This window comes from Macadamia integrifolia, chromosome 10, assembly GCF_013358625.1.
Source record: "Macadamia integrifolia cultivar HAES 741 chromosome 10, SCU_Mint_v3, whole genome shotgun sequence".
NCBI classification, from domain to species: Eukaryota; Viridiplantae; Streptophyta; class Magnoliopsida; order Proteales; family Proteaceae; genus Macadamia; species Macadamia integrifolia.
This window is the reverse complement of record NC_056566.1, coordinates 31,617,139-31,631,895: the sequence shown is the minus strand read 5'-3', so window position 1 is coordinate 31,631,895 and position 14,757 is coordinate 31,617,139. Positions and strand designations below refer to the sequence as shown.

At 40.1% G+C, this 14,757-nt stretch overlaps 1 protein-coding gene across 2 annotated transcripts; it reads right to left on the bottom strand.

The window, feature by feature from the left end:
* Window positions 1–196: 196 nt before the first annotated feature.
* Window positions 197–13,394, bottom strand: LOC122091681 (nuclear transcription factor Y subunit C-3-like). Of its 2 annotated transcripts, none has more exons than XM_042661729.1 (2): window positions 3,040–3,196; window positions 197–1,325 (listed from the first exon to the last, which is right to left on the bottom strand). In XM_042661729.1, exons 1-2 carry the CDS (start codon window positions 3,116–3,118, stop codon window positions 511–513), a joined length of 894 nt encoding a protein of 297 aa, XP_042517663.1. In that variant the 5' UTR covers window positions 3,119–3,196; the 3' UTR covers window positions 197–510. The 2 variants fall into 2 exon arrangements, with proteins under 2 accessions (XP_042517663.1, XP_042517664.1); XM_042661730.1 differs by lacking the exon at window positions 3,040–3,196 and adding an exon at window positions 13,116–13,394 and having other exon boundaries at window positions 277–1,325.
* Between the last annotated feature and the right edge of the window lie 1,363 nt (window positions 13,395–14,757).

Below are 14,757 nucleotides of genomic sequence, written 5' to 3'. Positions count from 1 at the left end.
GCAAATGACAAGATAGTATTGCCAATACAGTACGAGGTGCAGGCAAGACAAGTGTCACTTCTAATCAATTGATACGAACTGTTATGGGGAATCTTTATCCATTTATGAAATAATAATAGATGGAGACATGGTAAGAAATAGTAGACAGTAAACCTGTTATTCCCTAAATATAAATGCTTCTAATTATCAATTTCCATTTCCATAAGAAAACCTGTTATTCCCTAAATATAGATGATTCACAAGAACAGGTTTCTGCCACAAGGAACCTAAAAGTCATACCGAAATACAGAAGGGAATTAATTATCTAAACATAGCACAAGGTAAAGCCATTGGACAAAAAGCCAAATGCCAAACTCTTTCATATGAGCTTGTATTAGCCATCCGAGTCGCATATGTACCCCCCCAAGCCAAAGCAAATGAAAATATAGTTGGTTACTCGCACTATTCTCCAAAACTAATCACTAACAGATTATAGAAATCCACTTGAAAGGTGTTTTACCGTCCTCCCACTCAAGAATCCAAGGGTGGTTGTTGCTGCTGTGGTGGTTGAGGCCACATCTGCTGAGACATGTGAGGACGAGGCTGTTGAGAATACATTGCCTGATCCACCATAGGTTTACCCATGATCATCCCTGGAGTTCCAATCTGGGGTGAATGTTGAGGTGCCATATAGTAATATGGAAGAGGGTCTGTTGGACATCCAACAGGCAGTGTCCCCCCTCGGGGCATTGACGCAAGTACCTCATCTTTCAGATCCTCTCTTGGCACAATATCAACCAGAAAGTCGAAGATGTCAGTCCTTGTGATCGCTGCTGCAATGTCATTCTTCTGGAGTGTCCGCCGCTTGTTCTCCTCCGTATGATTCCATGAACGCAGTGTCAACTCCAAGATGAACATCTCACAGGCCCTGGCAAATATGACAGGTGCCTCTGCAGATATCATTCGTACATCCTCATCAGCCTTCATGATCTTCTTGATCCTTGCCAGTGGTAGGCTATGGTTCTTGAAGTCAGTTGTCTGTTCAATTTCTTGGTACTGACCAGTCCAAAAAGACTGGAGTTGTTGCTGTAATTGCTGTTGCTGCTGGTGGTGGATATGCTGATATGCAAGTTGGTGTTGTGCAAGCTGAGCAGGGGAGGCCGTGAAACCTGCTGGCTGAGTGGGAGACTGTACATTTGGAACAATTGATCCAGAGGCCCCAAGCATTTGGTTAGGTTGATATTGATTTGCACCATATGACATTTGAGCTCCACTACCAACTACTCCCATGACGGGGGGCTGTCCATGAGCTTGCTGATCCATTGTAGTAATCAGAAATTCTGTGTCTGGTTTTACAGCCAAAAAAAAAAAAAGTAATTAGAAATTCTTTTTGTTGTTAGAAACTAGCACTCAAAGAAGTAACATTTTAAAACAGTACAACTGCATTTGTGTCCAAAGGAAAGTAATTTACAGGAATTTCCTAAATGCAAAAGCTAATTGCATTAGTCTAAAATCCAGAAATTAATTTCCTTAAATGCAATAAGAGTTTTGGAAAATCTATCAGCCCTTTTTTGGGTAGGTTAACAAATTTTATAAGAATGGAGAAAACTGCAACAAATAATAGTTTCAAAAAAAAAAAAAGTACATCTTGTTGATCCATGCCCCCTCCAACGTCTTGGATTGCATAGATGCCATGACAACTGACAACAATTCAAAAAATATAGTACAACACCACCACCAACTGGGCGAGAAAGAGCACTATGCAAAAGCTACAATTGAATTAGTCAACCTTGTCCTTCAAGAGAAAGAAAAGTTCCTACAAGTAAGCAAAAGAGCCCTAGCCCTCTTTATAAGATGCAAGTAGCCAAGGAACCCATCCTATGACAAAAACCAGCAGATAACTATATCTCCCTGATAGAATCCCAGGTTCCAAAACCCTACGATTAGATTGCTATGGGCCCACAAGTAAAAAATAATCAAATTGAATGAGTAATGACCGTTCCAAAAATATTTAGAACAGTGCAGTACCCTTTTGATAGAGACAAAACAGAATCTAGACTTAAAGAGTAATTAAACTTAAAAGAGAAGGAGAAAACTAGAGTTCTAAAATTCCCCAAAAAAGTAGGCTTTTATGATTACATCGGAAATAATCCAGCTAAAAGGGAGGTAAAAGGTGATGAAATCCTTGTTTTAGCGTGCTAGTCGTTGTATATAGTTGTCCGTAAAACAGAAACAAAATCTAATAGAAGGGCCTTCTGAGGTATCAAATCTCAGCAGTGGGATGAAATATAAGATAACTTCATATAACGGGGGTTTTAACAAACATTTAAAGAAACTGTCCTTATATATAAATACCAAGGATAGGTCATCCCCTACCTCTCGATCTGAATAGTCCAGCGGTAACCCAACTTTGTTTAACAAGGTTTTAGAAGATGGAACTGGGAATGGAATCGGCCCTTGCCAATTCAGATTCTGATCCAAATCGGCAGGAATCCGTCCCAAGAACACTAGAATCAGCCCTCAAATTCAAAACACAGTGATTCTATGGTTTTTGGGTGTGAATCGGGCGAATTGGATCGGCCAGAATCAGGTAGGTCATGGCCGATTCCGATCCAAAATGACCAATTCATCGATCCTATTCCCGATTCTTGAAACAATGTTTGATAACACACTCAATATGAAACCATCCCAACTGAGATGTTAGGGTTAAGTTCCTAACCCTCAGCCCTCATGAATCCAATCAACCACCACAAGAATCAGCAATCTACATATCAGATAAATATTCTTCGAACAGGACCTCGCGGAAGTTTGGGAACCAGACCTGAAGTTCATGGAAAATCTCACAACAGAGGATGAGGGCTGGAATCACCCTATGGAGGTGTATTCTAACCTATGGAATACCAGGTCAGATAGGCTAGCAATCAGTATGTTTCGGCAAGTTTTCTTCAACCAATCGATAATGCAAATTGCAAAGAATAAAAAACAATAGCAGAAAATAAAGAGATCGTAAAGAAAGTAGAAGATTACAATGGAATAGATGGGATTATAAAAAGAATTAACCTGTTGATGAGGAACCAGGAAGAACGAGGGAAGAACAGATATGGCGCCCACAACTGCACAACTGAGAGTTGAGCATCATTTCTTTCAATATTCCAATCTAAATCTATTTCCACGATGGAATCACAATGGCTATTTAAATAAGAAAAACTCCTAGTCTGCTACCTACCTAAAGATAGAAACTGAAGTCTAGTACGGAAATACTTCAGAAGAAGAAAATGAATAAACCTACACATCTACTTCCTAAAATAAGGAACCGCGTGGTCAAGGAGTCGTAGAGCCATCAATGACCATAAATATTTTCCCCCAACCAAACCCCCGCACACCCCCACCCAACCACCCCCCCCCAAAAAAAAAAAAAAAAAAACGAATAGTCGATAATCATTGTTACCTTATACCCTATTGACACCATTTGAACCCATCGGCTCCCTTGCCAGTGGGTGAAGGATTACTAGGTCCAAAATAAAATTATTGCACAATTACAAGTTATTTCCAAATCCCTACATCTGCTATCGTGTAGCTACATCACTCCCTCTAACAATACTTGGGTCCATTGATGTGCTAATGCCGACTCCACAACGGAGTAAAGCCAGACTAAAAAGGCCTCCTTATGTACAGCTAAGAGGAGTCGAATATCCACTCGCTCATTATCTAAAAGAGCAGCTTTAAATTTTGTAACTGCTGGCCTTTTATGGAGAAAGCAACAACTCTTTAGGCAGTTCCAGTTGTTGAGGTTGGAACAGATGAATTCCTCTTTTAATCCAATCATATCATTCTTAATATGGAACATGAAACTTTTAGTCTAGGCATGTATCAACCAAACAGGCAACCAACGCACATCTTTATATCATTTCTGGCTGTAAGAGCTAGTGCGGTACTGGTGACTACTTAAATAGCTGTAAAGGGTACTTACTTGACTGGGAAAAGACAAGGGTTTGATCGGATCAATCAAGAGATAGGGGTCACTACAATCGCCTAAGCAAGGACTACACTGGCAAGTGACAATTGGCTGAGGGGAGGGAGGTGGGTGGGAATATATTGTAGCAGGGTACAATAAGTCAGTAAAAGACGAGTATATATATAAACTAGGATGGCAGCCAAAGGGAGCATCCAGGGGGAAGGGAGGGGGAAAAGGGAGGAATTACATGATGTCACACATCCGATGGGTGGTGGCAAACATGTGACCTCTCCCCAGGAGTTGGGGCAGTGCTCTACTGCAACTGGCAGCCACCACCACACCAAGAGGTATTTCCTCAGGAACATAGTAATTCTATGACAGTAACATCTCAATAATGCAATGTCAAAATAAGAAAACCATAACAAGACAATCAACCTGTATTTCCCACCAATGCGCTGCTTGATCATCTTTTGTTCCAGACGATTGGCTAAGCATGCTATCATAAGCTTTTGCAGCTTTCATCCACGGCAATGAAAAATGAGAATTAAAAAGATAGTAACCCGTAAATAACAATGATTTTCCCAACGGATGATACAAATGAATCCTGATTCCCATAGCTTTTCCTAAGCCGTCAGGATCTGGTGCCTTTCGAACATCAATTTCACATACAGATTGTACTGGAGTCATTTTAAACAGTAGTTAGATAAGTCCTATTTTTCTTAAAAAAGTGACAGAAATCAATTGATCATAAAGTGATCTCACTTTAGAACCCCAAAGCCCCCCCCCCCCAAAAAAAAAAACTCTGGTATATTCCTTTTTCCCCGCCCGGGGGGGGGGGGGGGGACCTCTCTTTAGCCCCAAGCCAGACAACCCACAAACATTTCTGCGGAAAAATATTATCTAAGGAGAAAAAAGGATTGCTATACTCAACACCAACAAAGCATGGTCTTTATGCTTATTGCATTTAGACTATAAAATTGTAAATTGTAAATGTATATCACTCAGTAGACTCAGATACAGTTAACTACACCGAATCTCAGCTTGATATAGTTTAGTTAAATTAGCCAGGTAATGTAGATAGGGCTGTCAGAAGGCGACTCGAACTAACCAAATCCTGGTTCAGTTCTGTTCCAAGTCTGGACCTGGTTTAGTCCCATCGAGCCAGCCTTGTTGGCCTCAATTTTGCACCTATGTCTGGTCCACTCTTGCAGCCATCGAACCAGCATAGCAACCCCTTGATTAGTGCAAATTTTACTTTCCCTAATTGGTCTTCTAGAAGAGCCCAAGCAGCCATTGATCCAGCCTGTCCAGCAGATTCCATAACTTGTGTTATTGTAACACATGAACAGTATTTTTCTCAGCAAGTTTTGGTCTTCAAAAGGATCTTTTAGAAGCTATACAGCTGTCCCTTATTCAGCTCCAAGAGAAGATCTCCAACAGCCATCGAATTGGCCAGCTAGCATAGGATTAAGTTTCTTATTTTAGATTCTCAAGTTAGTTTCCTATTTTGCAACTTAGGCTAGCTTCCTTTTTAAGTTCAGTTGTTGGTTTCTAATTTGGTTAAGCTTGGTTATCAAGTTAGACACAAATTAGGAAGTCTTATTTCAGTCCGTTAGTTTCCTATTTTGTTTTTCTTTGTCCAAGTTTTGTAAGGATATTAAAAGCCCATTGATCATAATGAAAAAAAAAAAAAAAAAAGATTGAAGTTCATGAATTTGAGTGTTCACTCATGGCTGAGATAGCTGTTGTTGAGAGGGTGAGATGCCCAAAACTTGAGGGGTGAGATGCTCATTCCCTAATTCTTCCTCCACCCTTCTCAACCCTCCATCGATTCTCTTTCTTTTCTTTATTTTCCTTATTATTTGTTTTCTGTGATAGAGTGTTCGAGTGATCAAAACAAACTTGTTGAAGTTCAGAAGCTCCATCAAAACATCAGTTTGAAGACCATTCAACTACATAAATCCATAAAGTTTCATTCTTCATTTTAAAGCATAACTTCCCAACCAAGTCATCAGTTGAGGCTCATATTTTGAAGGATAGTTAGGCATCCCATGAGGGATCTTCACTCCAATTTTGAGGGTGATCTAGTTTCTGAAGAATGGTCAAAAGTTTTCCAATCCATGTCGACAAGATACCTCTCAATTCAGCCATCGGCATTGTCCCATATTTTAAGGGTTTGTTTAGCACTACAAAGAGGAGCATTCGATCAAAATTTGAGCTCCATCAAAGCCTCCTAAAGACAATCGCAGGCCTCCTACTATTCAGCCAGATTTGAACTTTTGTTAGAAATCTGATTTCAGATTTGAACTTGCAAGAACCTAACAAGAGTTGGGTAGTTCCTACCAAACCTTACATCACCAGGCTTGAGGCAATTCTCTCATGAGCCACAAAATTGTAAAGCGATATTCCCAGGATGACACGCTAGGGGGGAGGGGGGGTGTTGAATCAAGGTCTCTGAAATTTCTTCCAAAATTCTCTCAACATGGTTCTTGGCACTTGGTATCCCCAATTTATATGGCACTCAGTCCCAACACTAGCACACTAGCTCTGTTGATCACTTCACTGTTGGCACTAGAAGTATGTCACTTTTACTAACAATGGCGCTCCCAGCTTTGTCTTTACTCACGCCACACATACACAATGGTATGCACATCCACCTCACAACCACCAAGTGGCCACGTCTACCAGATAGTGCACACTCACATTGCAAGCATCCATGGCTCTTCTATATCCATAATAGTACACAGGCATCCACAGGACATAATATATGTGGTTCAGTAGTGTGCCTATTCCACGGGAGATCAGGGTTTCATATTATACCAATACACCACACAAGTTTGACCATTGTAACGATCCAGGAGATGCAACTCTTGTAGTACAAAAGCAAGGGTTACAACCCCGAAAATGAATGCTAGCCGCTACGACAGCTCAGGAGCACCCTCCCTTGCTTCAACCAATGCTCTGTAGAAGGCAAGGGCAACAAACCCCCAATTTCCACAATCACTACTATAGGGATGTTCACAACACCCCTATGTCCAATCCCCACTAAACATCCCCAACTACAATGACAAAATGGATTATAACAATGCCCTAATTACAAGCACATGTAATTGCATACAATAACAATATAATCCCAAGTTTAAAGTAGCAATATCGCATATCTTATCGATACCAATACGATATGGCTGATACAATATGATATGGATCGATACTTTAAACCTTTCATCTAGTAAACCCTTCAAAGATACCGATACTGATACGATAACAACAACAAACTCAGCCTTCCAGCTTAATGGGGTCGGCTACATGGATCCGTGCCAAAACAACGATACAAACCAATACTTTAAACCTAGCAAATCCCACAATTTCAGACAATTATTTTATCAAGCATCTTGCTTACAATCATTTACAAGTAAAATAGGGACTTGTTAGTAGTGGTTAACTCCCTGGCATAATCCCTTTGTTGATTGCTCCTCCGGATGTCTATGGATCAATTTGAACACACTCCCCATATCAATAATCTCGTTTACACAAGAACCAAGGTTTGAAGAGCTTGGGTCATTTCCCCTTGGGCAAACACACCACTGGTAGCTTCAATGGGGCCCATAAACCACCTTCAATGTGCTCCAATGGCCATTGTGGTCACCATCCATCTCATTGTCAAAGATTCAGCATTATAGCCCGCCCTTTTTTTTCCCTTTCTCTCCCACAAAGGCTTCCCCACATTCTCTTCTTCCTTGTGAGCACACCACCATTTGAATCACTCCATTTGGAGTTCTACAGACAAAGTTATACCCGTTGGAAATTCTAGGGGAAATTTTGGTAATTTACGAGGGTTATAGTGACAGTTGGCAAAGTGACTGAGCAGAACAGAACAGGTTGGTGATGCAGATTAATTACCAAACTAGGCTTGTTTTATTAGGAATAAGCCTAGGGTTGGGTTGTATATGTGTTGGGCCTTCAGTCCATGTGGTTTGGAGCATATTGGACCACTTTTATGGGTCTAAAAGAGGGGCTCTAAGATTGAGTACCGGATTACTAGTTAGTTTCCTTTTTAGTTGGGGATTGATGTGGTTATTAGATTATTATTTAGTTTCTAATTTCAGTCCTCTAATTAGTTTCTAATTCCTGTTTTAAGTTAGTTTCTAATTTCATTAGTTTACAATTTCCAATTTTAGTAACTACATGTTAGTAGTTTAGTAAGTCAATATTTAGAAGCTTTTGAGTTTCTATTTTGTAAACACCCCTCACATCATTATAAATAAAGAAGGGCATCATACCTAAGGCCGACGATTTTTATTGAATGAAAAAATATGTTGCTGCTACCGCTGGTCTCTGTTGAGGCTGTTCCTTGTGTCTGATCAAGGTAGAAAGACTTGGTGTTGTGATTCAATTGACTCCTTGCGGTGTGAAGTCCAGGAAGATTCTTTGTATGTATTCTTCTCTTCTTTACAGTCTATGTTCAAGCTATTACTGCCACGACAAATCAGGTATTTACTCTTTTAAGTTTCTGCCCAGAAATTCTGCAGTATTCCTGAAACATAGTCCATCGGCCTTTACTGTTGGAGTTAGTTTCAGTTATCGGTTACTTTAAAAATTTGGTCGATTGTTCCTCTATATCCCATTGAGGATCGATCCAAGTTTGAGCTATTTCTATGCAGTCATTATTGAAATAATCAAAATCTCCATATTTTCATCTTCTAGTGGCCTATAGCTTCTATTTTCTGAAACCGATATTTCTGTTAGTATTGCTGCTGATTCCTGGACTGCAGATCGTGTATTCTGTTAACTTGAATCTGTTAGTAGTCTTATTCAATCCCCGGTTAATTCTAAGAACTGCTGCTGTACTGTTTGTTCTCTGTGTTACTGTTCACTGAGATCGATAGTAATTCTGGACTGTTATTTAACGTCTGATTTCTGGTATAAATTTGGGGCTGGTTTTGTTTGTTCTTTGGTTTATAAGTTCCTGCAGTTTTTGGTCTGGTTTGGCTTGTCAAACCCAGTCCTATATTAGTCGGCAGCCATTTTGCTTCGAACAAGGGTTCCAAAATATCGCTGACATTTCACCCGTTGGATCTCAATCGGCCTAACGAGGTGTCCAATAAAGGCAAGGTGCACAATAGCCTATAAAAAAGCATCTAATACGGGTGTGTGGTGCTCCTATGTTACACCGTAGGAGGGGTGTTCAACGGGTCTCACAACGACCACTAGATAGGAATCTTATATGGCGGATGCCTTCTAGGACATAAGATTGGCTTCAACACAACTCGATAGAGCGTGTGCAACAAGAACGAAGAGAAAGGTAGCACAGTGTACAGTCTCTATGTGTGTGTGTAAAATTGAAACGGAATCACTAAGTTGACTTGAATGCTGACTCTAGGATTAGCTCCAAATGGCACGAGGCCTTTCGGCCCTTGGATCGAAACCTAATGCTTCAAGTACAATAAACGAGACGTGTAACCTACGGATGAGGGCTAAATGGAATCATACTAGAACAAGACTTGATCTTGTGTGATGCAGTGCACGAGGCTTTGGTACGTGTAACCAATTACGTTGTGGGCATGTGGATCACGACAGACTTGCACTAGGGCCTTTTGATTTGATCAACAGATCAAGATCCTGCTTGTTGATCCAGATCGGATGTTGGCCGAATTATTGAAATGTGTCATATGGAGTCTCAAGGCTCAACTTACAGAGAGCCCTTTATTTTAAAATCTCATTCATGCATTACTCGAGCATCTAGTCAGTGTTCCAATAATTGGGCATTTTAAGCAATAAGCCCTGCAACCATGCGCGGGTGAGTGGCCTCTGACATGCACCCCTGTGTGCTGCTACAGTGGCCACGACTATGCGTGGGGTTGTGCTGCTGCCGTGCGTAGCATGCCAACCTATGTCGTGCCATGCCAGGCCCCTTGTTGGTCAGCCTTGGGCATGCGGAAAGCCAGCCCATGGCTGGTTGCTATTGTGCTTGTGCTCGTGCTCGGCCATGTAGGCTGGTGATGCTTGGCTAGCATTGGCCCCCACCTAGTCAAGCCCATGGATTCCCACCTCATTGCTTCAAGACACCCATGCACTTCATGCACCTCACATCATGCCATGCATCTACATCTACCATGCTCATCATACTTCATGCACCATCACATGCCATTAAGCATCATCATTATGCATGACACGTCACCATCTCATTGCACACCATCAACATTTCCCACATCATGCATACTCATGTTATGCAACATACATACATCATCATTATATGCATCACATCATTGCATGCCACCTCATCAAGTCTTCCACATTAGCCATACACCTCACCATATGATCCCACAATCAAGCAGGACCCACATTCCATCATATAGCAACAAAACACCTCTGAATGTGTGTCACCTCTTTGAGGCATTTCATTGAACACTTGGCACATCTCGAGTGACTGTATTGAAATGGCAATCACTCCATCTTTCGGAACAGGATTGAAGCAATTCCAGTTGTGTTGGAAAGATGACTCAATTATTAGTTTATATCATCTTCCAACTCTTCCATTGGAGCTAGGTTGTTAGCATATACTAGTTGGGCCCTCCAACTAATAGTTCGAACTTCTAGGTTGTCCTCTTGCATTATCTTTCCATGTTTACGCTGATTCTGACTAAACGTCTAGGGAAGTATTGAGAATAGTTCCACCACGGCATTTCCTGCACATGTACACTCGATATGGCTACACATGAGGGGGGAGTGCTGGGAATAGTCCCACCCCGGCATTTTGTCCATACGTAAGCTCAATGATATAGGTGCACATCGGTGGACCGATCCAACACTGTATGGGTACCCAGATTCAGATGAACATGATCCATATTTGAGTCTCTGGACTAGTAGGATATTTATTTATTGGGTATACTTATTTGGGTTGAATTTAGGTTCCTAGTTGCTTTAGTTTCCTATTTAGAGTTGGGTTTCATGTAGGACTTAGAGTTGGTTTCCTTTTGTCTTTTTTTATTTTCCTATTTATATGCTTGTAACCACTAAATTGGACAGATTGAAGATGGAATGAATTGAGTTTGTGCGTTAGTGACCCTACGGGTTGGTGCGTACGATCTCCCCCCCCCCTTTCTTTAGTGTGATTCCTCGCCCTCTCCTACATCTCTGAGACATCTCAGGGATTCTTTGCCTTCCCCTATCAGCCAACATCACTCAATTTGGCTACATGTAATGGGGGGTGTTGGGAATAGTCCCACATCGATTCCGGGACCTTGGATGTCTTCATATACTAGACAAGCCCTCCACTTGACAATTCAAGCTTTTAGGTTGGAATCTAACACTTCCAATAACAGTAAAATGTTCTTGAATAAAAAGAAAGTGGCAAACAGAAGGCCATAAAATATAAACTGATATAATACAAATAGCAGGGAAATTATACTTCAAATTAAAATCATATATAATATGGTTCAACCAAATACAAATACAAAGGGCAAAGAAAATAACAAACATAGTACACAGAGAACCTAGACATCTTGTAATCAGATTAAAAGCATATATAAAATAGTAGGCATAGTTGACTGAGTACTTGGCACTAGTAATCACCTAGTCGGCTCTAGTTAACTAACTCAAAACCATCCAACCAATACCTAAGTTGATATCCATATAGAATCTACCAGTGGATCAACTAGTAGATCTAGCTACACTATTATTAGGAATCTCTAGTCACACTACAAATGTCCGCAAATTAGTAACAAAACTTCTATAGGTACAAAATTTATTGGAGGGACCAAAGATACAATAAACAGATTGGTCAACAGACCAGCCAGCCAAGATGCAGCATCCTGTTTCAAAGGGTCAATGTCATTATTTCTCAAGAAAGAGCACTTTTGCTCACTCGTCCTGCAGGAATAGGAAAATCAGGGCGTCAAAAGAACAACATGTTCAGCATACCCGACAATGTCCACGCTTCTCTCAGAAAAAGAGAATGCCAGTCGAATGCACCAATACAGTGAAAGGAAGGATATGCCAAGTTTTAACATCTGCCCCATAATTGTCTGTTAAAACAAGTAATGGAGGTCACATAGCCCTTCACCAAATCTGCGTATAAGTCTGACCAAAATAGGGGGTGGGCAAAGAAAAGAGCAGGCAAAAGTGGAACTTTCCTTACATGTGTTATGGTGGAGGAAAGAATGATTAAAAAAGTCCTTCATTTCTTTTTTCTTAATACAGCTCTTTTGGGATTTATAAGTTTTGATAATTTAGATGATTAACAATAACAGCCTCATAACTTCCTTTTGAAATTACAATCTGAATTTTTGGACTTCTGAAAAGAATATTTGAAGGATACTTGACCAAAAATAAAATAAAATTAAAAGCACTATAAAACCAAAGAGAGCTGAATGTATTCCCTTAATATCCAAATCCAACCCCAAACGTTCTCCCCATGAGAGGGAAAGCAGCCACTATTGACCTTTATGACATGGCCTGAAATAGCAGATTCTTCATGGTTTATAGATACTTAAAAAAATACCACTTGCCAAAACACCATGAATGCCATATACTGTTTGTGCATCAAAGCTTCCTTCCATGGCATTAGATTGCAAGAGTTGCCAACACAATTAAATTAAGAAAAACAATGGAAGGTGAGGTTAAAAACGCATTAGACCAGGTACCTTCAACCTATTTATGACTCTGAAACACAGTAAGTCAAACAGAGAAACACCATGAACCATAGGAAAAACTAAGGAAGTTCATGAACTCCCCATCCCACCCAAGCTATACATTCATAAAGTCGTCCTGACACGGCTTATGATAGACAAAAACAGCAAAGCCAGCATCCTAACTTTCATCTACAGCACAAAAAAGAATCATAAGAATTCCACCTAAATACCATGTAAACCATCAACTTCCCAACTACGACCCTTCTTCTAATCATTAGCCCAGCAAGTAGAACTTGATGGTATCCTCTAAGCATAATCATCTGTATAAAAGCAAGTCTGTAGGAATCATTACAAGTCAGCTATCAAGAAACAGACCATAATGATATTCAAGACAAAATTTACAGTTGATAAACCCTAATGATCATGCTATTATAACATATCCATACAACCAAAAGTAAGCTAAAATTGAAACATTACAAAAGATAAGGAACAGAAAAGAACAAAGAGAACTCAGAACGGACTACTGTCATGGAAAAGGGGAAAGAGTATACCTTGTTCAGAGTTCAGACAGATGCCATTCAATTCGTGCTACTGACTAGAGTTTCTCACCTTTCTTACCTATATGGAAACCCTAAAAGAAAGGAAACTTCACTGATCAAATAATCTGGAAAGTTAAAAACAAAGAGAAATCTGGAGAGAGAAAGAAGAAAAGAGGAGAAGTCTGAAGAAATCGAGATGACTGCGTCAATTAGTTCAACTCTTTTATGTATCCTTTTGAGTGTTTTTATGGGTTTCATCTGTTAAAAAGAGACCAAAAGTGCGGTCTGATCTCTTATATTAATGTTATATAGGGAGATAAAAGAGTTGGAGGCAAAGCAGAAGAGGAGTCCAACTCACTTTTTGTCCGTTTCCATTTTGACAATTTTACCCCTCAACCCTTGTTAAATATCGTTAGGACAATTAAGTACTGAAACTGAAGTAGTTCACTGACCAGGAGCTTAGCATTCCTGGCTAGGCGAGTGTAACCCTCTTCTCCCACAAGAGAGGGATTGATGTATTTCATAGGGGTGGAGGCTTCGAGGGAGAGTAGTTTTCCCTCACAGAGTGGTTTGGGGTGGATTTTTGACACCTTTTCAACAATTTGGGCACCTATCAACATTTGAGGATGTGTGTCGAACTCCTCCTAACTGCTGGAAGAGTGATTGAAAGATAATTGATATTGGAGATGATTTTTTTTCCTTAAAGATGCCAATTGATCTTGTTTCAATGTGGTTTATGTTTTGAAACGGTTAAATCAAAACTGAATCTGATAAGAATTAATCAAAATCAAAATCATTTTGCATTCAATTTGACCTTGCCTATTTCTATTTGGGTTTTTTTATTTGGTCCACCATCGATTATATGCAATTTGTAAATTCCTCTCTAAATGAACCTAACCAAACGAAGCCCAGCACATAAAAATCTCTCTCACAAGTCACAAGACTTGGTGTGAAAATCATTTTGCATCCACTGTATCAAGTGGTTAAAAACCCTTAAAATACATACTCATATGCTCTCGGCCCTCTAATACTCACTACACATTATCACTCACTGCAAACAAGGTAAAACCCAAAACTTGTGGACCCAAGGGGTAGTAGAAAATCATGTTAAATTGTCGTGACGCGAGGTGGGAATTGATTGAAAAGTCTCCGTCAGGTTGGACTTTTTGACTTTGACTGTTGTCAAACTAGACCACTAGCACTTGTCGTGCGGCTCGTGCCTCCAGGTTTTCTAGATGAGAATATAACAAAGAGAATTTGGGTCCACTCCATCGAAGCATTAAGCATTAACAACCAACTATAAAACCAGATGGACCACCCTACCGAGTGCATTTACTTTTCAGTGGCACAAAAGTGACAAAATAAAATCCTTCATTTTAAATCTAAGTATCCCATTGAGCCCCGGTGGTAATGACAAACTTATTAGGCGCTAATAAAGTCAATGGCCATTTATTTCTACACACACCTACCAATTACTCATATATGCATACAAGAGGGTTGACCCCACAACTTCCTTATTTAGGTGTGAAATAAGGGCAAGGGATAGCTAAATGGTTGCATAATCTTTGCGTCAGCACAAACCAATGAGAGTGTATGCAGCATTAATATGTATGAGATTTTTTCATTCACACTGGGTGGGGCAATAATTTTGTGA